At 41.0% G+C, this 17,634-nt stretch overlaps 1 protein-coding gene across 4 annotated transcripts in view; it reads right to left on the reverse strand.

Moving 5' to 3' along the window:
• Positions 1-15,631, reverse strand: part of atrnl1a (attractin-like 1a) — a 241,035-nt gene extending 225,404 nt beyond the window's left edge. For 2 of the 4 annotated variants that reach the window (XM_067512420.1, XM_067512403.1), the window contains exon 1: positions 14,436-15,631. In XM_067512420.1, the coding sequence (XP_067368521.1) occupies positions 14,436-14,680 (245 nt within the window). In that variant the 5' untranslated portion in view covers positions 14,681-15,631. The remainder of the gene's footprint in view (positions 1-14,435) is intronic. The other 2 variants (XM_067512412.1, XM_067512394.1) reach the window with 1 other exon arrangement.
• Positions 15,632-17,634: the final 2,003 nt, after the last annotated feature.

The raw sequence follows: 17,634 nt of genomic DNA on the forward strand, positions 1-17,634 counted from the left end.
TGCAGAAATCCATACACAAGGTGACTTTGCTTCATTTACAGGTCTCTGCCAGAGGTGAAAGTCATATTCAAACGTGGCTCTGAGCAAACAGAGCCACATGTTCACCAGCAGCAGCTTTAACCAGAGAACACAGGCTCATCTCCCTAATGACTCCACACACCCCAAAGGTTAACACACTCCACTTGTCGGTCTATTAACCGCAGCCACAGGTCTATTAAACCTAGGAAAACTACCAGTTCAGGCTTTAAACTTTCCCAGTTTAAAGCCTGAACTGGTAGTTTTCCTAGGGTTAATAGATAAATGGAAGAAGTAACAGGAGTGGGGGGATGAATCAACCTGCCAAAACAGTCAATGTGCAAATCCTCATATTTAAGATCAAAGGCTTTCAGGCTTGTCCCTTCAGGGGTCGCCACAGTGGGACGTGTTCCGCACGTTGTTTTGGCAATTTTTTTTTACGCCGGATGCCCTCCCAGCTGCAACCTTCCTCTTTTATTTTATTTTATTTTTTTTGGTTTTCGGGCTCGGGACCAGCACCAGGGTTGACCTTGGCTGGGAGGGGCCACACCTGGTGGAGTGGGATTCGAGCCCGCGGCCTTACGCATTCCAACCCAATGCTCTACAACTGAGCCTCAGGCTCAGGCTTAGGCTTCCTAACTGTGATTTGGTTCAGCCTCTCCATTCCCTGCTCAGTCTCTACTATGCTGATTTAAATCCATTCAGGAGCAACATGAGCATCCATTAATTCATGGACTAGATTTGTTTTGGGGAAGGAAGAGGGTCTTATCTGTCTACACTGCAACTCAGGCATGGATCCTCATGTTTCTTCTACCAGCTGCTGATTTTTGCTAATCTGACAAAATCATTTTTCACATTGTGGTATTAAACGTATAGTTGCAAGATGTCATATTTACATACATGCAAGCAAAGGAATAGTACTTTTCAAAATAACAGCTTCCTCAAGCGATGGCTCAGCAACAAATCAAATGTGAGTCAAGCATCTGTCAGAGACCTGCATCAACAAAGTGGAATATGTTCCCCCACCTGTAGTTAGATGGGCTACAAATTGAGTGAGGAGAACAACTGTAAGCAAAGACTGTAGTTCTCTCATAAAATGCAAAAACCTATTTAACCTATTTAGTTTTTGATGATGGTCCAGCTTATTTAGTCTTTTATCACTGTGTGCGAAAAGCTATTGAATGCAATTATTTTTCTGTGAACGGTTACCCAGCTCTGTCTCCTAAACATATCAATATTAAAAAATGGTAATCGTCGCTTATATAGCGCTTTTATCCAAACCGTTTTACAATGTTGATTCCTATTCACCCATTCACACATACACTTACACACCGATGGTGGTGGCTGCCATGCAAGGTGCTCACCTGACCCACCTGGAGCAACTTGGGGGTTCAGTGTCTTGCCCTAGGACACTTTGACATGTAGCCAGGAGCAGGGATCAAACCACTGACCCTGTGGTCCATGGACGACTGCCTTTGCCAACTTTACCACACGCTCTTTCTATAATTTTAACCATAAGCACATTTCTTACGAACCCAACTACACGACACATGTGACTCTCAAGTCAAAATGATGACAGTCAGTCCTGCCGTCAGTCTTGCACTTATTCCCTGCGTTCCCCCACAAAAACAGAGTTGCACTGGAGGTATAGTTACATAGGCATGTGAGAAACTTTTAAAAAGGCAGAACAAATGGAATATCATCCAACTCTATTAAGGGAGGTACTAGAGGAGTACTTGTGTAGTACTTGTCCCCTGGTGCAAACATTGAATGCTGTAACTAACCGGTGCAGACCAGCCTGTTTTCATTCCAGAGGCATCAAAAAGCGCTGCTTTTTCAAGTCCCTTTGTGTTACATGCTGACACTTAAGGTACCTGTTTGCGTCAGTTATTAATGCTCACAGCTTTCAGAGTAGTACATTGGAAAGAACATGTTTGATGTAGTGTATGAAGTTTTATAGGATGGTGGATGATACAAGAAGACATAGGACTGTTTTACAGTAGACCATGGTTCAATTCTAGTCCAAGACATTGTGCACTTTAATGATGTTTAAAACACAACATGGTGTATGTGGCCACCATAGCAACAATGTACATGTGTGACATTGTCGCACATGTACGCACAGTTGTTTTTACTAACTCTTATGCAGTTTTTGTGTCCATATAAAGTTCCCGAAACAACAAAAGGTGACGTACCTGAAGCACTGACGCTAAAGTTTAGCGTCAACATACGACATCGTTGTTCCCATGGCGTCAAATGGTGGCGCACCTAGAGGGTTCAGTAGTAATGCCTGATACGCAATTTCATGCCTTAGGAAGTGTCATAATTATATTATCATAAAGATGCTGTGGGATGAGAAAGTGTTGTGCAGACTGATCAGCTGGACTGATGCTTTCTGTAAACTATATTATCAGTCCACCGCCCGTGCAGTCTGTCTGAGTTGCTAAAGCAAAATTAGACCAGCAGCTGTCCCTCAGTGGTTAAAGCTGACGTCCACGGACCACAGCTAAAAGCTCTTTATAAGCAGAGAATTTGATACTTTACTAACAGGTTCTGGGCCAGTTCTCTTCGTAGTAGACACACTAACAACATTAACTCTAAAAAGCTTAAAAAAAATTCGTCTTATTGCTGCATGTATGCAAAACAAAACAGAAATGACTGTTGTGAGTTACCCGTCGAGTGAAAACTCGGGGACCAAACATTAATTATCTCCTCACGTATTATTATGGTATGAGGGGCCTGTTTTTCATCATTATTCTCAGTAGCTGAGGTTCAGGTGAAGTCTTGAATAATTTCCTTAACTGTGTTTGTAGAGATATAAACACACAAAGCTCTACAAGGTGCTGCATGACCTTCTGTCAGTCATAATGAAATGTATAATGTTCTAACCATTTGTTTTTTTTGTTTTTTTATTCCAAGCACACGAGGATCCAGGCTTCTCTGTCTCTTTCTATGTGTTTGTGCAGGTATGATGGAGAGGAGCTTGTGAGGTTTCTGGTCAATGTCTGCATGATCACCTCCCTTATTATTTTTATGTTGCTTATTGTCTTCTTTTCTTTTCTCTCCTTCCACTCACCCAAACCGACTCTGTTCTGATTTGAAGCTGAATAATAAAAATTGTACGGAAGTCAATTGAAAGGTAAATAATATATTTTCGGCGTAAAGGTGCTTGATGATGCAAAAATCGACGAAACCAATAAATGAGTTACCTTGCAGCTTCAAGTTTACACATGAATAATTCATTCACTTTGGAACAGGCTACCCACATCTTTCTAAGATGAATCCATAACGAGAAACAACGACCTTCTGCAAACATTTGAACAATAAAGTCTATTTTGAAATTATTTCTGACCCCACATATCGAAAACAAACAGCAAAATTCTCAAAGTTGCTGATGAACTGAAGAGAGTTCATGGAGGTTATTTCATTTTTCCTTACTAATACAAATTATTTAAATGGAAATGCAATTCACAGTAGATGAAAACCTGCTTCTGCTTTCATTACATTTATTCAAGAGCTCATGGATGCTGAGGCAGAACCAGTTTGTGTCTGTCTCTTCTAGCAGGAAAGCCTGAGACGAGAGAGACACACCATCTGTCTCACAGCACACACTGGACTTAAGGAAAATGTACTTTAACTGTGACTGAAGCAGCACCTTTCAAAGAAACTTTATTTAAGTATGAGTTTTATCTCTGTAATGAAAGCTGTGAATCAGCTTGATAGGAGTTACAAAATTCAAGAAAGACTTTTCTTTTTTTCTTCTTTTTTCATACAGAAAAAAATAAATCATCAGCTGATTTTTAAATTAATTTTTAAAATGAAGTCTGTCAGTCAACGTGCAAAATCTTTCAGTTTGGTATTCATTTATGTCCTGACACAACATGTAACCTCAACAATATCTGTGTGTGTGTGTATGCAAAGCCAGTCTGACAACAGGCTGCTGTATTATTACAGAGAGTTTGCACCCAGCCCAGCCAGGCCATGGACTGATTATACACAGTGTCCTGCAGTCAGCAGAGGCGTGTGTGTGCGTGTTTCTGTGTGCCCCTATGATAAGCACCGTCACATGTGGTCTGCATTAAAAAGCAATTGTATTTTGCAAGGGTGCAAAGAATTGCCATGCTGATTGAAATCACTATCCCATGTTTTTCAGCCTCGCAGTCATATTAAATGAAAGTATCCTGTACTCTGCACACGTGCATGTATGGGCACACACACACATTGAACTAAATCCCTACACCACACCCAGTACAGCCTTGCTAAGCTCTGAATACAGTCCAATACACACGGCATTATACTGTAGATAAGAACTCACAATAATACACAATAATATGAACCATAAAGAAGAAAAACTGAGAAAAAAAGGGTCAATTGCTTATAACTTGTTGAAAGTATTGTTGTTTTAGATTGTGACAATTCAACGTCTGTATGAAGTCAGTAAAAGCTTCACCAATAGGACGAGTCTTTCAGTCCCAAAGCACATCATTAGTGTGGGGTAGAGTACAGGATGAAGAGCACACAGTACTCGTTCTACAAAGCACCCAACCTCGATTTTAGACCACAACTGGAATGTAAAAAGACATATAATTCGTTTAACCTGTTGTTCTTATCCTATTTTCTGTCAAGCCTCAAGTCCTCCTACCACTTTCTTCTGCTATGCCAGTCTTGAGAACACAAGAAAATAGCACTGTCTAACTGAACTCACAGAAAGCAGAAACTCGAACCATCTTTGCTTATGTGCACGACAATCATCGGCGAACAGGAGCATAAGAGCAGCAGCTGCTGGGAGATGTGTGGGCCATCCTGTTTAGACCCTGTAATAGATTCCTCCTGTGGACAAATGAGTTCCTGCGTTGTTTGTACCAACAGGGTGCTATGGGCAAAAAACATTTATTCATGTGTTTTAAAGATTGTTTAGTTTTGAGATTCATTGCTTTTTGTATGGGGTGGGGGGGGCGTCCGCTATCTCACTTTTTAGGTTTTGATGAGTAGCTTCAAAACCAGAATAGTGTAACTAGTAGATAATGTTTCCTGTTTTTATTGTTAATCATAACAACATGGTTTTAAAGATGAGAGAACACAAAACACTAATAGTGCTGTAGGCTCTGTTAAGCAGTAGCTGTGCTAACTTACATTAGATTATCATTATTTAGTTAATTTGACTGTTTTCAATAATATGCACGTCTTAATAGTTGTCATTAAGTCAGAGGGAATTCCAACAAAGTAATTTACTTATTGTTTTTGAGTGTAGATGGCTTCAAACAATCAAAGCCATTACTAACGATTCAGGTAATGACACTACTACACCAGTAGGAGGCAGCAATTCACAAAAGGGCAGCTACTATGCCAGGAAACATCCTATTCTGGTATTTGCTAAGGCCTGAAAGAGGATTACTTTTTTCAAAAGTGCACTGCTGCAAGTAAAAATGTATTTTACCTTCATGCAGTACCATTTGGAGCACATTTCACACTATGGTGGGACTGACCCGAACACTGGATAATTGAAGCTAATCGAAATAAGAAGTGCTCTTAATTGCAAACAGCTAAGAAAGAGAGAAGGTGGGGGAGTTCTATTGATTTCAAGATCATTTAAAGCTTACTCAATTGAGCAATACAATAATATTGATTGGGAAAAAAGAAGCAATTCAATTATTTTCCCATATCATTCAGCCCAATGAGGAGACAACTTCTTGGGTTTGTAAGCGGTTACCATCAAGCATACGATGGTATATCGAGAGCTTCTCGGTTTGTGAGTGGGCGCTTGAGCATTAGCACAAGGATAGGATTTGTAAGACCAGAATCAGATTTAAGCACAATCCTTGTGTGCTTGCTCTCAAAGGTTCTGGCATTGATATACATGTATATCGTTGCATTACAGCCACCTTTCCAAGTGTATTTCAGGTTATTATTTTACAGTCCCCCCAGATATGTGTTATTTTGCCAGTGCAACCACTAAATCAATCCTCCTTCAACTCTGCTCCACATGGCAATTTAGTTTTTTTTTTTTTTTAGATAAGCTGTGATAAGCAAAATCATGGCATGGGAACCGTGGCCACAACAATCACAAAAAGCGCCACGACCTTTAGTTAAAGAAAACGAACAAACTTTGAGACACAATGTACAAGCATAAATGAAAATTCATAAACCACATTTTACATTCTATATAACCTGAATTTTAATAGGGCCTGTGCTGTCATCTCGGTGCCAAGCACAATAACAGCCTCGGGTGATGAGGCTCTGACCACCTGGCAGAAAGTGGCAGGACATGAGAAAATAACTCACCCTCAGGCAGGGAGAATGTGCGTTCACCAGGAACATGTGTTTGTGACTTTCTAGCACGTTCTCCTTCTCAGGAATGCTCCCACTCTCAGTCTACGCTCACACACACACACACACACACACACACACACACACACACACACACACACACACACACACACACACACACACACACACACACACACACACACACACACACACACACACACACACACACACACACACACACACACACACACACACACACACACACACACACACACACACACACACACACACACACACACACTTCCTGCTGGAGTGAGCGCTGCAAACATCACATCAGAGGCAGAGAAAAACAAAACAACGAACATCGAAGAGGATTGAGGGTTACAAGAAAATTTGGGCAAACAACCACAAAAATGAACACAAATGTTGCAGCCCCTGCACTTGTTGTAAACAAAAGCATACACCCACCCACCACGTGCAGATATGCAGACACAAACACGAAGAAACACTAAGACACATATGGAAGCAGAGCAAGCACATGCTTTGGAGATGAAATCATTTGTGTGAAAACACAGTCTGGAAGCGAGTGGGGAGAATACGTCTTTTTCTGGGTGGATGGAAGGAAAAGAATGTGTGTGTGCATGCAACTGTGTGTGTGTGTGTGTGTGTGTGTGTGTGTGTGTGTGTGTGAGATTGAGTTCAGATGAAGAAAAGAAGAAGAGTAAAAGAATCAAAGACAGGAAGGTCTGAATCTAAAGTAATTCTCCCTGCCAAGAAAATAACTGTGGCCTCAGCAGAGACACAGAAACCATCTAGTCAGCAACCTGCATCCCCAACACACACACGCACACACACACACACACACACACCTGCTGCCAGTGACATTCTAACAGTAATTCTGTAATAGCTGCTGGGAAACTTACCACAGTTCTCTGTCCAACAGTGGATATTTGGGTACTTGCCGATACTTAAATGTTTTGCTTCTACAACCCAAATTCAAAAAAAGTTGGGTCAATTTGTAAAACGTCAATAAAAACAGAATGCAATGATTTGCAAATCTCATTGACCCATATTTCATTCACAATAGAACAACTTATCAGCTGTTGAAACTGAGACATGGAAAACTATACTTTTTGGGCATCGGGAAATCGCTAGTATATATTGTATGTATTGCTGATCCACAAAGTCTGAATTGGGAATGAAAATGTTTGTGATGTCATTGTTTTTGTCTGACTGTCTTGAGTTCCATGAGGTCTGATAATAGGTCCCTAATAAGTATGAGAAAACCAGTAAATGCTCATTTACAGTTATGTGAATGAATGTAAATTGTCCCTGTCAAATGGAAAAAAAAAAACTTATATTTGAGAATCTATGCCCACATAAAGGTTGGCCATTTAAAGCTGTGATCAGTTAAACTCCTTTAAAAGAAAAAAAATGATCAGGTCAGGCAGGAATTTTTTCTTTGAAGATGCTTCAGTTACAGACTTCAGTTGGGACTCACTGGCCTTCCATGATACTTTAACATGTTTCCCATCTCTCTGAATGTGCTAAAGCCTCAGGGAAAAACACCGGGGTTATGAATCATATAATACACCCACCAATCCAACTGTGCCTGTGTGTGTGTGTGTGTGTGTGTGTGTGTTCATGTGTTGCCCTTGCTTTCACTCTCATCATAGCAGGATTAACTCACACTGGACAGATGGCCGTTCGATGCTCCTCCCTCCCAAACCCTCACATGCCTTCACACACACACACACACACACACACAGTGAGGTGGCAACCTCAGTTCACAAGCTGTGTCATCATTGCTGCACATTGCCTGAGGCTTAAACAGGCATAATCACACACACACACACACACACACACACACACAGGCGTGTGTCAGCAGATGATGACTGATGTCAAAAAAGAATAAATCTGTTGAGCACTCTCTCACTAAAACACTTGTGGTTGTTTTGTCCTCAAATGGTGTCATCCTTATCTCCAAGCATCAAAGAGGCAGCAGATATTATATTTTATTTTTAGACCCTTGCGTCAGTGGTAATCTATGGGTAGTTATAACATCCTGTGTGTTTTAAGATATCATTTTGTAGAAAAAATGTCCCTTTGGATGAATATTCTCTTAAAATGCCCTAAAGGTTTCCCTGTCACAGTTTGTGTTTCTTAGAAAGGAACATCAGCCTCTGGGTTCCATTTGTTCACTAATTGGAGAAACTAATTAGTTATGCATTCTTAGTTATAAGAAGCTTAGTGTAAAAACAGCTTAAAAGAGAAAATGTATTATTCACACATTCAAACAGATACGATAGCATGTTAAAGTGGTGTAAAGAAAGCGTGGGTTGTTTGCTAATAGAGAACAAGCTAATAACCTTTCTTGGACTTAAATTAAGAGACTTCAGATTTTACAATTGCAGCAATGAACCCCAAGTGCAGCCAGTTCCCGTGAGATCTGCATGACTATGTAACGCAGTCCAATCACCTTTTTTCCTTTTCCACACATTTGACTTAGAGTCTCTACTGTCCCTGAATGCCTCACACCAGAGACTGTTGCTTGCTTAATGTAAAACCTGCACAAACGAAATATCTGATATCATAGATAATTACCAAAATAAAACCCAGAAGAGACGGTAAATGTCTAAAGAATCTGAAAGGACACACACACTTTTCTAAAACTAAGAGCACCGCAACAACCATTTTTGTTTAGCAAAGTGGTAACAAAATCAAGAAATGTGAAAAACTAAGAAAAACCAACAAAAGAAAAAGTGTTTTTCAGAATGTTTCTGTCAATATAAACTAATTTCATCACAGATTCTACAGTGTTCAGATCTAATAACAATAGTCAGAGCAGGACCAGGACTATTGGGTTGCAGCTTAAACCTGAAGTATTACAAAGTTCAAGTCTGAGTTCACTGCTGCTTGATCCAATTTTGTGAACACAGACTTCATCACATTCTGTTACCACACAGAAGTGACGAGGAAGGGGAATTATAAAGGCCTCCAGTGACACATAATACAATTTCAGTGCCACCATAACATCTAAACTGCACTCACAGCATTAGTCGACAGATTAAATCCGACATGAAGTTGAGGAATAATAATAATAACCCAAAATTATAATCACACTTTGGAAGATCTAAACTACACTCTGTGTTTATATACTTGTTTTTAACTAATAGGTAGAATGACATCCATGCAGGTGACTGTCTTCTGCACAATGAACAATGGTTTTACACCAGCAGGTCAGCAGCAAACGAGAGAAGATTTCTATTTTTTTTCTATTTTTTCTTTTTTTCTGTCTTCTATCAATTTGAATCATCAACATCCTTTTCCCCAGAACCCCATTGCCTCCTCTCTGTTGAAGGAAAGTGAAACTAATGCAGCATTAATAAAGCCAAACTTTAGGCAAACAGAGGCGCTTGAATGTGCTGCATTGGAAAATTTGCCCAACGGTCTACCCTCTGCTGTGAGGGTAACTGAGGATGAACGAGCAACCTATTCAGTCTGACGAAAAGCTTCCACCTGAAAGTTCTGCTTGCAACCCTGAAGGGATGAGGCTGAGTGCTGACTCTTGATTTGTTGCGCCTTTCTTAAAGCTAAAACAAATCTGAATGTGGAGAGGTGCTGTCAAACCAACAACAAAAAGAAAGGCAAAAATAACTCAAAAACATACAAAACATTTGTAAAACAATTGTAAAATAGCCACAAGCAGACTCAATCCAACTAAAATGAAGATGATAGAGAAGAGTAATGACGATGTCGAAGAAGAAGAACAAGAACAACAACAAGGAGCTTTTCTTGGATGTGTCCTGGGGCCCAAATCTGCCTTAATCTATTCATGGCTGTAATTCATTGATTAATCCACTGCCAATTATGAGCAAATCTGCAGATTTACAGAGCTTTTCAGCCTTTTTAGATCATTGTTTTGAGTGTTACTGCATATTGACTGCCCTGTAACAAGGCATTTTCAGCAAACTCTCTTTGATAGACTCACTGCACACTGCCTGACCAGAGACTAGCAGGTAAAGTAACAATGTCACAGGCTTAGACTGCTGGGGGACCCACCCCCAATGCACTGAGCTCATTCTCTCCTCTCACCCCACATTTATTTGTCACCACTGTATGACATTAACTTTGTGTTGTCTTTCTCCTTCTCTGTCTCCCTTGCTCTGTCCCTTTCTGCAGGCGTCTCCGGGCTTTGAAGCTGTGTGTTTTCCAGTGTGCAGCTACTGGTCCTACCAACCTGCCTGATGTTTGGTTGTTGCTTTTTGTTGCCATTTTCTTTTCTCTCTTCACTTTCCATTCACCCCAACTGGTCAAGGAAGATGGCTGCCCACCCTGAGCCTGGTTCTGCTGGAGGATTTTTCAGTTAAAGGGAGTTTATTCTCTCCACTATTGCCTTGGTCTGCTCAAGGGGGATTTGTTGGGTTCTCTCTATGCATCTTTATAGTCTTGATTTTATTGAGGTTTGATGCCTAAAACAAAAGGCAGAAGGCATACAAGAAGTTGAGGTAAGTTTTAGGATGAAACAGACACCAGACAGAGTTCAGGTGATGTAAGTGAGGCAGGGATATTCAGAGGCAGCCAAAAGTTCAACAGGCAGAGAATTAATGTGTGTCTGGTCCAGAGTCCAATCTGGACTGGAAAAAAAGAGACTGGTAGTGCAGAAACAGACAGACCCACAGATGATTTTTTTTATGCTTAACAAATAATGATTGTACAGTCAACTCTTGGACAACCAGTCTCCTCTTATCTGGGTCTTAACATTCCCACAATTTTTGTGTTTGTGTTCTGTCTCAGTACGACTTGTGTGCATTTGTTTTGGATGTGAGAACAAGCGCGACATTATCTCGTCCAGATAAAGAAAGAGAGCAAGACAGAGAACAAGAACGGGCAGAAACAACACACAAAGAGAGAGAGAGAGAGAGAGAGAGAGAGAGAGAGAGAGAGAGAGAGAGAGAGAGAGAGAGAGAGAGAGAGAGAGAGAGAGAGAGAGAGAGAGAGAGAGAGAGAGACTGAACACCAGGGTGAGACTGCAGCCTAATAAAACTACACAGGGCACCAATACCTTAAATCAATAGACAAACGGAATCCACTCCCTATTTCTCTTTTATTGGATCTGTCTGTGTGTATATGACACACAAGTAAGTGTGTGTGTGTGTGTGTGTGTGTGTGTGTGTGTGTGTGTGTGTCCTGACTACCCCAGTGGCAATCCGGTGACCACTATTGAGTTTTTTAAGGTACAGCAGCGATATTGAAGCCCAGCTCCTATATTTCCACTGCTCCACTGCTCTTCTGTCTGTCCTCGCTACTGACTCAGCTGTGTAGAGTAGTATTTTCAGCAATGGCTTTCTTTCCGGCCAAGAGTACAGTACTTTCACATTGAAGACATAGATGGGATAAACGACAGAGAGGAATAATGTTTACAACTTGTGGTTCTACAGATGCAAACTTAGAACACATAGCTAAAACTACTGTGCACTGAAAGTGTAACACTTGCTATAATTACACCAAAATATCACAATAAATCAAATAAGGATGAGAAAAAATTGATGTGACAGGGTGTCATGTTCGGTTTCCATAATGCAGGTGTGAATGGCGTGTCATACGATAGGAAAGCAACAGCTCCTATATGAGCATTTGACAATAAAATAGCTTAGGTGCTTTGCTGGTCACAAATGATTTGTTTCAACAACAATTTGTTCTTCTTTTGATTTCATTTTGACCAAGTTCCATTTACATTAGTTAGTGGTTAGTCTACAGTGCTTTACAGAAGTATTCATATCCCTTAAAATGTTCCACATTTTGTTACGTTACAACCACAAACATAAGTATTTTATTGGGATTTTATGTAACAGACCAACACAAGTGAAAGGAAAATGATAAATGGTTTTACATATGTTTTACAAATAAATATTTGTACGGTGTATTGTGCATTTGTATTCAGCCCCGTTTACTATAATACGCCTGATGAATATTTTTGCAAGGGACTGTAACTACTAGATTTTATTATAGTTTGATAAAGGAAATGAAAAAAATCTGAGCCAGGCTGCTACCTGTTTACGGAATAATAGGAGAAGCTACTACTATGTCATGCTGATACACTGGCCATTTGCTCTGAGATTTGTTTGTTTTTTTAATTTTTACTTTATGAACTTGGATCTGCATCACCTTTTTTTAACACTGGAAAATATGCTTTCGTGAAAATGTTAAAAATGGCAAGCTTTTTATTCTCTTCATGCATTTACTCCTTTCTTTCTTCATGCACTGTGCACACTATTGAATCGGTAGTGGAAAGCAATGTATTGTCCTTCAAAATGAGCTGAAGCATCTCAAGGGGCAAACAACGGAATTTGTCCAAATATAGATTTTATGCTCACACCATGTCAGATGTTCTATTTAACTCCACAGCTATTCCATTTTTTTAGACAACTCTCAACCATTTTGCAGCGTGTGTATACAAGAACTACTCAGTATTAATGGACTCTGATTTGCCAGTGGGCAACCACAAGAAGAAAGACTCGTGCCTGTGGTATTTTTTGCTGGCTGTCCAGCCTGCAGCCTGTTCTGTGCGCGGCTTCCTAAACAATCACATTGACTGAGAAATCGATACAGTCCTCCAGAGAGAAAAGACCGGACTGAAGTCCTGCCGTATCTCCATTCGTAACCCTGCAGACCAGGCTGTAGGTGTCTGTGGCAAAGTCAGGTCATCCTCTCTGGAGGGTATGGCAGGTGATTAGTGCCACATAGAAAGAAGAGAGAAAGGAGATCTGAAAAGGTGAGAAGCTCTTATATGAATTTGCCAGATGCCCAAAGGTAAATGTACCTCTACTGCACAAACATAAGATAACAGCAATTATACGTCTAACCACACAGCATTGTCCAACCAATCAGAGAATATCAAGTACTTCTGCTTGTTTGAAATACTGATAATTACAGCTGGGAAACATGGTAATAAGCCACACTGCCCAATCCTAAACAAAAAAGCTTGTAACTTCTAAAATTCTAATTCAAATCAACAATGATGAGGCTTGTTGACTTTCTTTGCTAGGAGAGGCGTGTGAAGATCAGCCAGATGGCTAAAGCCGCCACAGTCCTCCCCTGCAAACGTTTCTGAGCGGTAGCCAAATCCAGCCTTTACCTGATACTCCAACAAGCAAAACATGGCAGTCTGATCAGAACCTTCCTTGTGCTACAGCCTTACAGCCAAATAAAGATGGTCTCAGAAAACATCCAAGCCAACTATCGGCGTGGCTGCCGATGAAAATTGCATGCTGTGTTATGTAGAAGGTGTGTGTGCTCATGAGTGAATGAAACAAGTAAAACCCATCCACAGTGTTTACACGTGTGTGAACATGATCCATTCATGTGTGTGGTTCCCCTACTGGAGACTTTTGCTTTTGATTCACCCAGACAAAAGACAAAAAAGCTCTGTCTAAATAATAAATCAGACTGTAAACTTTGACCCCAGGTGTCTGATTGGGATTAATCACCTGACAGTGCTCCTGACTGTGGAACAAGGTGATATCCAATAGTAACTCATTTAACTACAACAACAAGTGAACATCATCCTCCGTTTTCACTACAACCCAAAATAACTAGAAATCTACCACAAACTATTTTTAAAAAGCAAAGCCGTGGTGACACAAATAATGAGCTGTTCTTAAAGAGTTGCTCACCTTAGTGTGCTTGGTCAAACAGCTACACTCTAAAACTAAAAACGTTTTTAAAAATGCATTTAATTTACCATCCACGCAATTATTGGGATTGTAAACCAATGTTTTTAAGTTGAATACTCACATATTAAGTTGCTCCAAATAGTTTTTCCATAGAAGATAAAACAAACAAACTTTCCCTTCCCCTTGGCACAAATAAAAATCCTTGTTTATCTTTAAAGTTTTTACAAAGGACACTATAAAATATTAGGACAACAGAATCCACAGCCTTCTGCACCACAACCCAATGCTCTACCACTGAGCCACCCTAAAAGGCAAAACATTATTATTTCAACACAACTCATGAAAGGACATTGCCGAAACGAAAAGTTTATTTAAATCAGGAAATTAAGACTTTTTTGGATGTAATGCCAGTTTTGCCGACACTGCTGAACAAAACAAGCCAACCTTTAAAATTTAAGGCTATAATCACCAACTTACTTGAATCTTCCCTGACAGTGCTGGCACTGATCCCCCACCCATCCGTGGTCACACACGCAGGTCCCGTTAATGCACTTCCCTGATAAACAGTTTTTATCGCAGGGCTTCGAGGCGGACGAAGCTTCCGCGGGGAGCACAAGATGAAGCATCACCAAAACCCCCAGGTATGTTTTCAACACGTCCCACGTGCCGCTTTTGGACGACTTGGCCCAGGTGCATAGATGGGTGCCGCCAGCATAATCCATGATGGAGCGTTTCTGAGAGGCTGCAGCCAGGAATGAGAGAAGCGTCCTCCTTTACGCTGTGCGCTGACGTGCTGTCATCAGCCGCGGTGTCTCACCTGTGACGCCTGTGGGAAGGCGCAGGAAAACAGTAATTACGCGCTGTCAGAACATGCTGCGGGCGGGACGAAGAGCTGCAACTTGGAAGGAAAACTGTTCCGATCCGAAAAACATGATCAACGCGGCTCCAATAGGAGAAAGATGTAAATCCGTGTTAGTGCTCGCTACTGCGCCTAAACGCTACTCATCCTGATAACTTCCACCACGGGCGATGCTCCGATGTAAACACACGGCCGTAACCGGATGATGCTCCCTCTTTATCCCGGAGATGCAGGAAAAACCAGGGAGCTCAGATGATCAGCGCGTTGCTCCGCTGCTGGACGTGTTTCGAGACAAAGACGCGCCCTCGACCCGGGCTTGTTATCGAATATCGGTGAGACGCGACGGCCGCAGGTCTCCCTGAAGCGTTTGCCCCTCGCTGCTCTCCGATCCGCAGCTGCTTTCTGACGGGCAAACTCCTGCACAAAGACCCGAGCATGAGCAGTTGCCGCCACACGGTTAAAGGGCCAGTTCCCTTTAAACGTCGGAGGCGCAGAGGGAGACAGTGGCACCAGTCTGCAGCATGGTGTCGTGCGTGTGCGTGTGCGTGTGTGTGTGAGCAAGAACACTCACGGTCAAGGCGTTCACACAGGGGAAAGAAAACAAATCATGTGGCCAGTTCAGAGATAGAAAGATAGATTTCAGCACTGTTCTTCAAGGCTGAGAAACTACAACAATCATGTTAAAATCCAATAGGTTAGATGTTTATGCTGAGCATCTCTCTCTTTCTCGAACACACACACACACTTTTAGAAACTTAAGAGGAAGCACAGGGCTCATTAAACTGCACTAAAATGGTCATTTCTGCTTTATACCCCCTCGACTGTCTTCCTGATTTATGGCTTTATCTCACTCTGAAGCTTTAAAAACACAAAGATTTTCTTTGGAGCCAAGTGGTTTTTCAGGGAAACAAAGCCAAGATTTGCATCTGTGCTCCCTGGGGGCTAAGAAAAGCATCCAGAGAGCCAGGAGAAGATAATCCTCACACCCAAAGATACGTTCTCACGCTCAGAGCGCGATGTTACTCTGCTGCAGCGCGGTGAGGAGAATCACAAGGTGATATTGATCGCAAACGTATGTGACCCGCTGTATCAAAAGGTGAAGGTGAACTGTTGCATCACTCGGCTGCTTACAGACAGAATTTTGTGAACGTCTTACATTGGGCTCCAAGTCCAGGTCCTGTCTGATCAGTGCTTGTGTGATAAAACTCGATGCAGCTGTTTTCAAAGTTCTCTGACACAATCCGGGAGGAGGATGTTTGGGTTGGGAGTTTGAAAAAAATCTGCCAGAACTTTAATGCCCCCTGCTGGATTTGATGCAGGGGATGCGACGCACTGAGTGCTGTGACCTCTGTCGATCGTGTTCTTCAACCCCCACCCCAGGTGTGTGTGGCTGATTGGTGAATTTAAATAGGAGCACGTTTTAGTTGCTTCACACTCCCCAAATCAATCATTGTTATATTAAGAAGGAATAAAGAACATCACGGTCAATAAAACACTCGAAGAGAGTGTATACAATGATGTGATGTGCAAGTCCAACCCTGTCTCCTAAAAATTACGTTCCTATACAAATAATCTGTAAACATTTATGTAGGGAATTTATGTTACATTCCCTACATAAAAGAAAGCACTGGACTGTCAAAGACCCAAGAACAATTCCTGAGTCTTGTGTTTCTTCCTGTGTTACACCAGCCTCCTGTAACTCCATATTCACAACCATAAACTATAAAATGCTGGTAATATTTCATTGATGTGTTTTGTAACAACATATTTGCATGCCGTAATTTATGTTACACGTCAACAGATTTTCATTATGTTCACAGGAAGCACAATGTGATTGTAATTACCTTTCTCAGGAAAACGTAATGGCGTTTGCTGTTTAGTTGTGAAGATGAACATAATTTTTAGGAGACAGGGTTGTGCAGGTTTATAAAGACTGTTAGTCACAGTTGTATGCAGTCTCAGTTCTCTAAGTCACCTTGTTTCCAGCAGCAAATAGCTGTCTCAATTAACTACGAGTCCAGCACGAATCCACATGCAGAGAACATTAGCAGCTAAAGCCACCTGAGCTAAAAGGAGAATAAATATTTGACTCACATTCATCAGATGTACAGAAACGTGTCTCAGAATAGGGTTGTAACATTGCTCGTGTTCTGCTGGGTTGGTAAACGGGTGATATTTCAAAGTACTTTAGCCATATGAACTTTATAAAGGGTTGTGTGTCTTTCAACCTGTGGAGGAGTTCCTCTGGCCCCTGGTGGCCAAAAATGCAAACTTGCAGCTTTAAATAAACCATAGCAAAACTTAAAAACAAAAGCTTTTACAGCTCACAATCTGTTACATAATGGGTTTGGACATGACAAGGACATTTATTTTTGCAAAAATCAATCTTTTTCCTTTGTTTTATGTGAATGATTGCTGCTGTATTTCTGATGATAAATACTTCTTTGTGATTTCTTTGCCACTACCAACTGAGCCACTGGTGCCCCAAAGATGCTTTACATCAAAAACTGAAAATTATGTTTGAAATTGCCTGTATAGCCCTAATAATTAATTGATAAAATAGGTTATTTGATCCATATTTCAGGGCCTAGAATGATGTCCCCTCAAAGTTCATGGATCTGCTGCTGTGTAACTGTTACTGTTACCCAGTGGATGTTTTCTCTGTGGGTGACAAAACATTTTCAAATCAGTGAATGTTCAGCATCTTATTTATTCACATCACATGAACTCCCAGCACAAATTAGCCATGTTCAGCTGTTAGACATGATCCAGATTTGAATTTAGTGTTAGTGTTGTCCCAGATATCAGAAGGTGAAG

This window comes from Channa argus, chromosome 1 (assembly GCF_033026475.1).
Source record: "Channa argus isolate prfri chromosome 1, Channa argus male v1.0, whole genome shotgun sequence".
NCBI lineage: Eukaryota > Metazoa > Chordata > Actinopteri > Anabantiformes > Channidae > Channa > Channa argus.